This window comes from Limulus polyphemus, unplaced genomic scaffold (genome assembly GCF_000517525.1).
Source record: "Limulus polyphemus unplaced genomic scaffold, Limulus_polyphemus-2.1.2 Scaffold525, whole genome shotgun sequence".
Classification (NCBI taxonomy): Eukaryota; Metazoa; Arthropoda; class Merostomata; order Xiphosura; family Limulidae; genus Limulus; species Limulus polyphemus.
The window spans coordinates 216,251-229,932 of NW_013666135.1; the positions used below are offsets into that span (position 1 = coordinate 216,251).

At 34.9% G+C, this 13,682-nt stretch overlaps 1 protein-coding gene across 1 annotated transcript in view; it reads right to left on the reverse strand.

Annotated features, from left to right (window-relative positions):
- The window catches only part of LOC106458872 (sodium/hydrogen exchanger 3-like), a 67,565-nt gene that overhangs the window by 11,737 nt on the left and 42,146 nt on the right, over positions 1-13,682 (reverse strand). The window contains exons 5-7 of the mRNA XM_013918428.2: positions 2,002-2,204; positions 1,547-1,636; positions 945-1,018 (exon numbers count right to left, since the gene is read on the reverse strand). Of these exons, the coding sequence (XP_013773882.1) occupies positions 945-1,018; positions 1,547-1,636; positions 2,002-2,204 (367 nt within the window). The remainder of the gene's footprint in view (positions 1-944; positions 1,019-1,546; positions 1,637-2,001; positions 2,205-13,682) is intronic.

The following is a 13,682-nucleotide window of genomic DNA, read 5'->3' on the forward strand; positions in this document are numbered from 1 at the left end:
TATATATATATATATATATATAATATTTCATGATAAAGTATTTAAACAGGTAATCGGTATCTCTATGGGTGCTAAGTTCTCATTAAATATGGCTAACTTGTATCTTTACTTTTATGACAACTTGTTTATGAACAAAGTAACAACTCCTGACAATAACCCAGAATTTAACCTTTCTGAAATTTCTCCTGTACTTGAATTAGAACGTAATAACAATTTAATTTACAAAGCGCCCTTTTAGATTTTTAGTTTAAAAGAAATATATCTGTTAGAAAATGAGTATTACTAGTTAGAAAATGAACATATGATTAATTAGAATAACAAGTATACATAATAATCAAAAGAAATATACTACTGGCTAAAAGAGGAGTTATCAAATTATACTTAATAGAATAAAAAGGAGTATACCTAGTAATCAATAATCAAAAGTGTACAAGCCTAAGTATATGTCCAATAAATGACACCATTTCTTTTCAACCAATCGCAAGATAGATGACCTGGCTCTTCCTTGCATCAAGATTAGAAACTATTGGAGTCATGTAGTTACCATGAGACACATTTGAAATGTTTTAGGTGTATAAGAAAAGCCAGAAAGGAGGCACTACTTACCCTTTAAATAGCATTTGGTGGGATATTTCTTTATTGGAAAATTAATAATGATAATACGCTATCATCAGCTTGCGTGGATATGGGTTACAGTATAAGGACTAAATCAATGAATATTTTAAATGTGTTTATTTGGTAGTATACAGGAAGCATATTTGACAAGCAAAATAAGTCTTTTTTTACCTAGCGGAATTTATTTTTTTCTGAATTATGCAGAAATGCAGGATTGAAGTCCTTTCATCGACAGTTACTTAGTTAGATGTTTATTTATGTTGATCTTATAGTTGCATAAAGGAGCGAGCTTCGTGAGTTAAAGAAAATAACAAAAATGATTAACTTACTTATCGCGAAGGTGACGATTTCCCACCAGATGGCCTACAATTTCCTCGATCCCTGCCATTAAATGGTCTATTGACTGAAAAGTAGGACAACACAAAAACTCTAAAATGAATATATTGTGATAGCTCGTAGTAATTCAGATATCTTTATCGGAAACATTTTCATTACCATGAAAAAGTTCAATAAACATTTTAAGTCATTATCTTATCTCAGGAAATTTTGTGAAAGACATTTCCTACTGGCTACACCAGTTACCATTGGCTTTTACTTGTCCAAAAGCAGTTGTCATTGGCTTTCACTTGTCCAGTGGGAAGTCTTGATGTAAAATGCTTTATTATTCAATTTGTTTTAAATGATAAAATAAAATAAGAAAGCACTGTTTAAATTCCATAAATCTTATATATAAAAAACTGAGATTACCACAATCATTCGTGATGCCATAGGTTAGTACAACTGACTTGTAAATAGTAACGGGTTCGAGTCCAGTTTGACCTCACTTTTAATTTTTTTACAATTCTTGTTAACTTCACAGATCGGAATATCAACTTAAGTTCCTGAATTTTTATTTTATATATATATACATATGAAAAATATTCCCACTTACTATGGTGTGTACTCTTTCATTCATTGTAGGTTTGGTTTTATTGCTTTTAGGAACTCTTAAAAATCTCACTAGAGGCCCAATCGTCATGCCCTGACAAACAAAATTAAGATAATGGTAAAACTTTAACAGTTGTTTTTTTAAGGATGAATACAACTTAAATTAGATGCTCACAACTAGTTCCACTCACAATAATGTTTGATGTAATAAAACATGAGAGTTGCTGTCATTGTAATAATTAACCATTTCTGAAAATAACTTGGCCATTAATATAGGAATAAAAACAATAAGGTAGAAAATATAGTATCTTTTGCTTTTTTTAATAGAGAACAAAAATTTGCTTGACATGATATCAGAGTAATGTAGAAGTAAGTAGCACCCCTTTTCTAAAGATTAAACAAAAATAAAACCAGTAGAAGCTTCATATATTCAGTAACTGAGCTAATATTATGCCCTACCTGAAGGAAAACTGTGAAATATACGACAGCTATGATTGTAGTAACCATCATTTTCTTAGAAGGAATGTGGTCCTCTGAGACAACAAGGACTAGAGCGAAGGCCACAGCTCCACGGAGTCCTCCATATGCCATGATAAACTGTTCTACCTTGTTCACCTTGTGTAGCCGGAAATAATTCAAAAACCATGTCTGGATCACAACACCTAGATGTTTGTCAACCAAATATCTCATGAATAAGAAGGTGTTTGTTAAAGAGGATCGGCCTAATAGCCCCTTCCTCCACTTTGTGTCAAACGTTTGGAACATTGTTATTAGATTTTAATACAAATTTATTCCCTTTATTAACATAACGATATAGAATTATACTAAATTAAATTTTCCTTTCATCTAAAATTTAAACAATTTCAATTTTAAAACACAAATAAAATATCTAAACGTAAAATTAAAATAAATAAAATTTAATAAATATGTATAATGATATAATCATAAAATTAATGGAAGCTAATCTAACCAGTAAGACTGGAAGAAGTGTGTTTACATAAATTAATCAGCATCCATATAACCAAACAAAAACATAACAAAATAAAATCAGTTCCACTCATTATTTTTATAATACCTTGCAAAAGTCTTCATCCACAGTGCTGGTAATAAATTTGATTATAAACTTATTATATATTTATTATATTAATCTCAGACCATTTTCTAAAGATTACAAAGAACAAAGATTCATTATTACCCAATTTAGCGATATAACACGAAAAAATATTGAAAACACATGTTGCAAAAGTCTTCACCGTCCTTACCATCATTGATTTAACTTTACGTTACTACCCAGCTAAAGTAAATACAAGATATCAAATACCAAAATGTATTATAGAGCCATGTGAAAAAATACTTTAGGTCATATAAAGCTATCGGTATTGATTTAAGAAGAGTATTTTGAAAGTGAAAATTTGGTTTACTGCTACATATTGAGAATGATGAGAAAAGAACTCTCTACAGACCTAAGGGAGAAGATTGTTCAGAAGCACGATTCCGGAGAAGGCTATAAATTAATTTCAAAGGTTTCAATTTGCCATTAAGTTCTGTAAAATCGGTTGTGAAGAAATGGAAAATGTGCCACATTACCTCAACCTTGCCAAAATAAGGTCGCTCGAACAAACAGAAAAATCGTCAGAGAAGCGACTGTCAAGCCAACAGTGACACTAAAGGAGCTGCAGACTTCAGTAGCAGCAACTGGAGTTACTGTACACATTTTGACAATATCACGTACCCTACACAAAAAAGGTTTGTATGGTAGGGTGGCAAGAAATAAAACAACTGCTGACGAAGATGCATCTTAGATCGCGAATGGACTATGTCCGTAACATTTCAATAACCCTACATCAATGTGACAGAAAGTTATATGGTTAGATGAGACCAAAATAGAACTTTTTGGTTCAAATGACAAATGGTGTGAAAAGCGGAAACTCAACACTGCTCATGACCCGGCAAATACAGTCCCAACTGTCAAGCATGGTGGTGGATCCATAATGCTGTAGGGATGTCATTCTGCAGCTTGTACGCATTCAAGGAATCATGGACAGTGCAAAATATACACAGATGTTGAAAGTAAACCTGGAGAAGTCAGCTGAAAAAGTAAAACTCGGTCGAAGGTTTACATTTCAACAGGACATTGATCTCAAACATAGATCAAAGGCAAACCAAGAATGGTTTCAGAGAAACAAAGTTAAAGCCCTTGACTAGCCAAGCCAAAGCCCAGACTTAAATCCACTCGAAAATCTGTGGAGAGACTTGAAAATTACTGTGCACTGAAGACATCCTTCCAACTTACAAGAACTGGAGGATATTTGCAAGCAGGAGTGGGTAAAAATATCTCCAGCATACTGAGAAAAGCTTGCGGGGAGGTATACAAAACGACTTTCAGCTGTCATTGCTGCCAAAGGATCTTCAACCAAATATTAACTGCATAATCATGTTAGGGGTGAAGACTATTGCAACATGTGTTTTTAAGATTTTTTGTGTTATATCACTAAAGTTAGTAACATTGCACCTTTTGTTCTTTGTAATCATCAGAAACTGGTCTGAGATTAATATAATAAATATTTTTTGTCATTTGAGTTATGTCTTTCCCAATAAAATAACTAAAGTTGATTACCGGCACAGGAGGTGAAGACTTTTGCAAGTCACTGTATATATTAACTTCAAATCTTCATGTGTATGCTCAATAACTTTGCATATTTTTATTAAAATATTTTTACCAAATATAACCTCTTAGGTTCTAGCAAGAGCATGGGCATTAATGCTTGTTTATATAAAGTAGAAAATGATGTATTCTTGTTAAAAAGGGTATATACCTTACAACTGTTTTAGGACATGATTCGTAGCGTTGCATACTCTCGACACCCATTCTCAATCAGTGCATTTACATTATACCTTGTATGTTTACTAATTATCTTTTTAACAAGCTTAACTCTTCGTCAAACATTTAAAAAAAATTTCGCGTGTAATCTCACGCTAAAGTAGCATAATCGTATTTGATAATTTAACAATTATTTGAGTAATTTTAGTATTAGTTTTAAAATTTTCTTACTAGTTTTTCCATGCTTTCTTTAATGATAGTTTTTATGTAGGTAGATGTACAAAAGGGGTATCAATGTATGAAAACTGGTGAAAACAATCTAACTAGTACTAATTTATCTCAAAGCTTCTATACAATTCCAATCGCTATTTAAAAAAAAACACACTTGACATTCACTTTTTTCGAAGCTGTATTAAAATTGAATATCGAACAATAACTATATCTTTGTTCCATCAAGATTATTTCCAATGTTTTAACTGCTTGTTCCTTGTATGGGTATTTGTTTACTACAGCATTTTTTAATATGTCTGACGACAATTCTTCTTTTGTACCAGAATCTTTGCAGCTTTCTCGTAAGACGAAAGTTAGATCCCATCACTTTCTATGTAGTCTTGAAGTGAACCTGCTTTTGTAATTACATAACCAATTGCCTCTTCATCAAAGTCTTCAGTAGGACATTAGTCTTCAATTTTAGAAAGAGCATTTCAATGTTCAGACCTGTCTTAATCATATTTTGTACATTTACCTTTCACGTAGCACAGACATTTCGTCCAGACTGTCTTCGTGTAAACCAAGTTACCATCTAGTTTTAAAGTTGGCAGATAATGGATCAAGATTTCCAGTCCAAAAAAAGTTTAGTTTATGCACGTGCTTTCCACTGTGGAAATCTCATATTTCTGTTAGTCCCATGCATGCTGAATCACGTTTCTTACTGTTCTCACAAAACTAGAAGTGTTTTAGATTAAATCCGACCCAGGCTGGTGCGTATTATAGTTGACTTCTGTAGTAATTCCATTTGCCAGCTTGATAAACACATTCTGAATGCACATCACGGTAAAGCTCATTAGGAAAAACGTCTTTTGAATGTTCAATGTAGCAAAACTGAAGTCACCTGAGTCTGGACAAAATATCAATAGTGAAAGCACAATTACTCTGAAATCATAATAGAAATCTTGGTAAATGGATCACTAAACTCCAACTTGAGCGATACTAATCCTAATCCAGCGTTGTCTAACATCATTCATACATAACAGCAAGATCCCCAGTGGCATAGCGGTATGTCCGCGGACTTATACTGCTAAAAACAGGTTTTCGATACCCGTGGTGGGCAGAGCACAGATAGCCCTTTGTGTAGCTTTGTGATTAATAACAAACAACAACAATACATAACAGCAGAAGAATTCTAGTCAAAGACATTTTGTTCAGAATAGTAGATGATGATGGTATGTCAAACTTATGCTTGAGATCACTATGTAACTTAGGTCCGTCACCTGTGAGGACAAAATAGGTAAGTTTGTAATCAGTGTATCCCTTAACGTGACAATTGCTCTGCAGCATCACGGAGGATCAGACATACGAAGGACATGACTCTCACACTCTTCAAACATTAGATGATCAGTTATCGGAGTCTTGGTATATCAGACTCTGCTAAGGAAAGATGAAACCTTTCATGAATAGGAAGAACTCGAATGAATTAGATGTCCGAGTAACAGACGGGATGGTTGTTTTCAGTTGCTGTTTCCTACTGATCACGTGAGTGTCATTAATAGGGAATATGTGACCTTGAACTCGCAAACAGACGGGATGGTTGTTTTCAGTTGCTGTTTCCTATGATCACGTGAGTGTCATTAATAGGGAATATGTGACCTTGAACTCGCAAACAGACGGGATGGTTGTTTTCAGTTGCTGTTTCCTATTGATCACGCGAGTGTCATTAATAGGGAATATGTGACCTTGAACTCGCAAACAGACGGGATGGTTGTTTTCAGTTGCTGTTTCCTATTGATCACGTGAGTGTCATTAATAGGGAATATGTGACCTTGAACTCGCAGACCTTTTTTCAATCGAACGAAATGTCTTTAAAAGCTTTAACTGTTTAAATTCTTAGCAACATTTTTGGCTCTAATTTAAAGTAAAACATTGTCATCGATGCAATTATCATGAAAAAGTCTTTCGTTTATAGGTTTGAAAGGTAGAGGCAGATGATCATGAAGAGCAAAGGGATTGTACGAATAAAATGAACCTCCGAGATCTATGTTATAATCAGAACATCAGACTTCTTCTTGCGCAGAGATACTGCACTTGTTAATGTATTTTGTGAAGGTTCTGTAATGCCATCGTAACTGTATAGAAATTATGCGATAGTCAAAACGAAGAAACGTTATTTTCGACAGGGACTGACACACTTCTGTCTTACTTCATCTTTCATCACTGTTCTGAATCTGATATACGGCAAGTGTTTTCATTAGTGAACATTCTGAGGGGCTTTATCCTGCTCAAAACAACACATGATGGTACAGCTGAAACTAATTCAGGTCTCTTGAACGTTCATATCAACACATGGTGGTACAGCTGAAACTAACTCGAGTATCTTGAATGTTCATATCAACACATAGTGGTACAGCTGAAACTAACTCGGGTCTCTTGAACGTTCATAACAACACATGGTGGTATAGCTGAAACTAATTCAGGTCTCTTGAACGCTCATAACAACACATGGTGGTACAGCTGAACTAACTCAGGTCTCTTGAACGCTCATATCAACACATGGTGGTATCGCTGAAACTAACTCAGGTCTCTTGAACGCTCATATCAACACATGGTGGTATAGCTGAAACTAACTCAGGTCTCTTGAACGTTCATAACAACACATGGTGGTACAGCTGAAACTAACTCAGGTCTCTTGAATGCTCATATCAACACATGGTGGTATAGCTGAAACTAACTCAGGTCTCTTGAATGCTCATATCAACACATGGTGGTATAGCTGAATCTAACTCAGGTCTCTTGAACGCTCATATCAACACATGGTGGTACAGCTGAAACTAACTCGAGTATCTTGAACGTTCATATCAAAACATGGTGGTACAGCTGAAACTAACACGGGTCTCTTGAACGTTTATATCAACACATGGTGGTACAGTTGAAACTAACTCGGGTATCTTGAATATCCAAATCAGCGCATGTTGGTACAGCTGAAATTAGCTCACGTATCCTGAACGCTCATATCAACACATGGTGGTACAGCTGAAACTAACTCAGGTCTCTTGAACATTCATAACAACACATTGTGGTACAGCTGTAACTAACTTGGGTTTCTTGAACGTTCATATCAAAACATGATGGTACAGCTGTAACTAACTCGAGTATCTTGAATGTTCATATCAACACATTTATTACTTCTGTACTGGATTAATACTCTGTGTCACTTTAGGTGTGAAAAGTGTGCCTTGAAATATTTTACTTATTTTCAAAGCGTTAGTTGGTTTATAGAGGTTGAATGCGTTATGTTAAAACTATTTTGAACCTCACTACGTCATTACAGTCTATGTCACCACATCCAATAATACTCTACCCAGCAACCGTACATCTTTACGATAGCCCTACAACGTACTTTGCATTTCAAAAGGCTTGCCCTAAGGTTTTCATGCTCTAAGCACACCACTCATTCCTTATGCTGTCCATAATATATCTAGTATAGGAGGATGACGGTTTCCCAGCACCCGTTTCAACAGCTCGATTGCAAAGAAATCCATAGGGACTGTATTAAGGACTTGACTGGTATGTATTCAAATTGAATAGCATGAATACCCATTTCATTCTATTGGTGCTTTAGGTATGTGATGGCTCAACTGATATGTGTGGATGCAACTTGTGTTACTTTCCTCATAGATATCCTTCTTGATTATGTTACTTTCTAATGCCTGGGCCATGTGGATGGCTTTTGCCATTGACCTTTGTGTTTTTCGATTCTCACATGTTACAAGACACCACACATTACTTATCACAGCGGGATACGATTTGTCGTAAGTCTCTTTCTGGATGGTCCTAGTACCCCAAATTGATCAATATTCCTTTGTTTTCCAGTGCAGTTCAGTACAAAGTATATTCCCGATTTGGAAATTCTAAATCTCCGACTTCCGCACATCTTTATGATATAAGTGTATGAATATTTTGTGTTGAAAAGGATTTTTACATTCTCTTCCCAAAAGCAATAACTTTCAGAAGCATCTAACTATCTACAAAATGCAAAATAATATCCAAATCTAGTTCTGGAACGTTCCGCTCTACTTCGACTTTATATCAGCTGCGGTTGCAACGTCAGTTGCTGACTTGCATATTCAAAAATCGTTTTAATATAATGCATTCAACCCTCTATGTAACATGACATCCACAATGAGTAACATAAAATATTCCTACTTACTAGCTGTTTTATTTTCCCAGTAATTTTCATGTATTTATATAGAAACCGGTACGTTTTTGAGAATACATAAGTTGTTCTTATTTGCATTAAGATATTTCACGGGTTATAGATTTCAAGAACACAATGTATTTCACACTAATATGACCATGCATGATATATTTAGCAAATAAACATCTTTACGAAGTACAGGTCCTTCTGTACCCTTGCAACGATACAATAGCCCTAAGGTACATAACTGCTTTACCATAAGCTATGTTTAAAGTTCAGCTTGTATAATATTAATAACATTAACAGAAATTATAATACAGACTGGCGCTAACAATAAGCCTTTCCTTTGAAGTACTTGTTTGTGGGATAAGGTAGTAATGTATTTATAAAAAAAATAATGATCTGATTGGCCAAAACATGTTGCAGTTCGGAACTCTGTTTATTTCACAAAGATAACCAGCCCAAGCTCCTATTTTATTTGGTGGTGCGTAGAAAACTTCATGTTGCGGAAGTATCAAATCACAGCAGACTGCCGGCGAGTCATCTATTCTATTTGTTTGTTTGCTGAGTGTTGAATACAAATCAAACATTCCTAAAAAAAAACTTGAATTCCGGTAAAAAAAAAAACAAAAAAAATTTCAATTGTTAGAATTATTTGTGTACGAAGTAACTGTGTTTAAAAATATAGCCAACTAAATATTGTTTTAAAGTAAAGATAGGTGGTCCAGCCTATTGATGGTTAGTCATGAGCAGATTACTACCATGTACGCGAAACAGGGGTAAAAATAACTATCAAATGTGCATTAGATACAAAAGAAATCAGCACATCTTGACTGTTCTTCTCCTCCGTCGGTTTTGTTCACACAGCCTCTTCCAACACTGTGTAAAATAATTCCTTGATCGTTCTGAAGGAGATATTTCACGTTATCGGAGTAACTTATTCTATGGTATTTCACATTGTATGACCATTCTACACATGGAATAGTACATAGGTCCAGTCGTGTAATAGTATATGGGTTCAGTCATATAATGTTATATGGTTCCAGTCTTGTAATACTTTATTACGTATACTCATATTATATCTTCTAATAGTATATGACTCCAGTCTTATAATAATACATGGTCCATTCCTGTAAAAGAATGTCGTCCAGTATTCTAAAAGTATACGGCTCCAGTCTTGTAATAGTATTTCGTCCAATATTCTAAAAGTATATGGCTCCAGTCTTGTAATAGTTCATGGTACATTCCTGTAATAGTACATGGTCCATTCCTGTAATAGTATTTCGTCCAATATTCTAAAAGTATACGGCTCCATTCCTGTAACAGTATGTCGTCCAATATTCTAAAAATATATGGGTTCAGTCCTGTGGTCTTAAATGGGTCCAATCTTGTAATAGCATATGGACCCAGCCTTTTAATATTATATGGGTCCAGTCTTGTAATGGTATGTGGTCCATTCATGTAATAGTATATGGGTCCAGTATTGTAATAGTATATGGTCTAATCTCGTAACAGTATATGGATGGTCTAGTCTTGTAATAGTATATGAGTCCAGTCTTGTTGTAATCTAAAACGTCACATTATCTTGCCAGCCATGCTTCCAAAAAAGGTCTTTAATGATCGTCTTCCAGTCTTTTAGTGAAGTTAGCGATGTGAAAGAACACCGTGTATAACTAACACCAGTGATAATAAACTGTGATAAAGGTCTACACCAAGGAAGTAAGAAACTATCTCGCGCTATTGCATAGCGACCCCACATATTTAAAAAAATGTCGATATACTATATATGAATTTATATACACTAATAATTCGTATACATATTACACTTAGATATATCAACACTGTATGCTACACGTTTGAGTACCAACATTCTGATGATATTATGGTAAACATCTAGATTATTATTAACAACCTCTGAACAAAAGTAATCTAACTAAAGATATCACAGCTATACAAGTTACCTTTTACGATAATACAGAAACGAGCGTATTCATTGTGACGTACAAAGTCGTTTCAAGACGGTCACTACATATATGTTATTTGACTAAACTTGACACTAGTGTTGCAGTCAAATCTACGTATTTTGTTTCACTGTCACTACTTATATCCACCATGACTAAACTTCACACTAGTGTTGCAGTTATACCTATGTTACTTATTTTAGTGTCTGAATCTATCTAAACCAGTGATCATTGAAATCATTAACTATAATCATGTTTCCTACCTGACAACTCATAAAACTCGGTAACATAGGATATTGTATTTATACAATTAATAACACGTGTATTAACGTGTTATAATTATTTGCTGCTGTAAATAGTCTTCACCTTTAATACGGAAAAAAAAAAGTCCAGTAGAGAGAAACTACGTGTTGGAAGGGTGATCAAGGAGGGTGGCGATTCAGTGAATAGGGTCGAACTTGATCTTTACTTTTTTAGGGGGTTTCAAACTCGAAGATAAATAAGGTATAACGTTTAAAACACTACTCCTGAGCAGTTCCAAGAAACTTTGCTTAATCGGGCAAGAATATGTTTACATTTTAAACCACTGTTGGTAAAAAATCCAGACTCTAATTACCCTGTTGAGTGCATCATTATCACACAGCTTTACAAATGTAGGCAAAACATTTTCTCAAGATTTTACCTAATGACTTGAAAGTGCAAGTATTTTTAGAACCAGGTTTGTGACATCATTATTAAGAATTTAATACAGCTAAGACTACTTCAGTTCTGGAAGTATTTCAAGAACCAGGTTTGTTTCATCACTATTAAAATGTTTAAAAAAGCTAAGCCTACTTCGGTGCTGGAAGTATTTCAAGAAACAGGCTTGTTTCACCACTGCTAAGGATTTATTAAAGTTAAGACTACTCCGGTTCCGAAAGTATTTTCAGAATCGTGTGTGTATATACACCTACGAATTTAATAGAGCTAAAACTACTTCGCTTCTAGAAGTATTTAAAAAAAACCGAGTTTCTATCACCAAGACTAAAGGTTTAAAAAAGCTAAGACTACTTCGGTTCTGGTAATATTTCAAGAACCACGTTCCTTTCACCACAACTAAGGGTTTAAGAAAGCTAAGAATACTTCGTTTATGGAATTATTTGAAGAACAAAGCTAGGAATATGCCAGTTCCGGAAGTATTTCAAGAACCAGTTTTTTGTGGGTTTGTGTCATCACCGTAATCAAAGTTAAAAACCTACGATAAGTCATTTAAACAATATATTTAATTTTTTAAAGGAAATAAGAATTTCCAAAGATTTAATAAGAAAAGTAAAATTACCTTAATTAGCCAATAACTAAATAACAGTTTTAAAATCAAAACAGGATCATTAGTCACACAAAGGATTAGAATAATTAAAAATAATTCCTATAACACACATACATAAAAATGAAACCAATCAAATAGTCGGCACAGTGTTAGTAGTGTCGTTTTTAATTGACCACAGTTCCTTTGTTGTACTATTGTTAGGACAGCGGAAGTCACGCGAAGCTGAGAGCTTGCGCGCTGGAATTTCTCGAAGGATCATGAAGGCCCGAGTGCATTCTAGACGCCCTCTTTATAGTATATAAGCCTGGCGAGAAAAACCAGCGCTATCGAAGAGATATATCGGATAGATATAGATAGATAATTGAGTCAAGCGAACAGTAGACACCGTAAGTAAAGTGTGTGAATCACTGTGATTTATAGCGTGTATTATAAAGATTGTTAAGTTTAAAGTGACTTTGGAAATTCTTTGTATTACTAAAAGTTGTATCGAGAAAGAATAAACTGGTTTAATCATGAAAGGACTTATATCACTGAAGTTCCGTGGAAATAATTTCTACCGGAAATTAACAAACAAGCAGATACATAACAAATTGATGTCAGAAAAAGGAAAAAAAAAGAGATGGGAACGAGAAGTGGCAAATCAAACTACGACATAGCAGATTTGATGGCAGCAATACAAGAACAGCAAAAGAAACAAGAAGAACGAGAAAAGAAACAAGAAGAGATATTACAGCAGTTGTTGGAGGAAAAGAAAAGAAACAAGAAGAGAGACAACAGCATTGGCAAGAAAACCTGCAACAGTGGCAGCTCGAGCAGCAAAATAAACAAGAGAGATTACAGCTGTTGTTGGAGGAAAAAGAAAAGAAACAAAAAGAACTGGAAAAGAAACAAGAAGAGATATTATAGCAGTTGTTGGAGGAAAAAGAAAAGAAACAAGAAGAACGAGAAAATAAACAAAAAGAGAGACTACAGCAGTGGTTGGAGGAGAAAGAAAATAAACAAGAAGAGCGACTACAGCAGTGGATGGAGGAGAAAGAAAATGAACAAGAAGATAGACTACAGCAGTGGCAAGAAATCCAGTACCAATGGCAACTGCAACAAGAAAGAAAACAAGAAGTACAAATGGAAAATATTAGTAAATTTTAAAGTGAGTTAAATGCATTAAAGGACGATTTACTGTCTTTTACACAGGGAGGATATATTAACCATGGACCTAATCAGCCCCAGAAAAGAGGAAGCCCCTTCCAGACCCTGCAGCTAAACCCTAATGCAGACATCTTCAGTCCTGCCAGAAGACAGATTCCAGACATGAGTGTCAGCAATAGGGGTGATCTAGTATGAAGGAGGCCACAGGAATTCGATGGGAAGGCACCATGGGAAGCATATAGAGCACAATTAGAGCACCTAGGCAGAAACGAATGGATGGACAGAGGAGCAGAAAGCAGTGTACCTGGCAACGAGCCTGAAGGGAACAACCACTGGAAATACTTGGACAGTTGTCAGCAGACGACAGGCACAACTATAGAGCACTGGTAGCTGTTCTAGAACCTAGGTATGGAACTCCAAATCAGTCCGAAGTCTACAGGCTAGGTTGTTGCTGAGGTAGCAGTTGTAGACGCCTTGGACAGTCCACAACTGAAG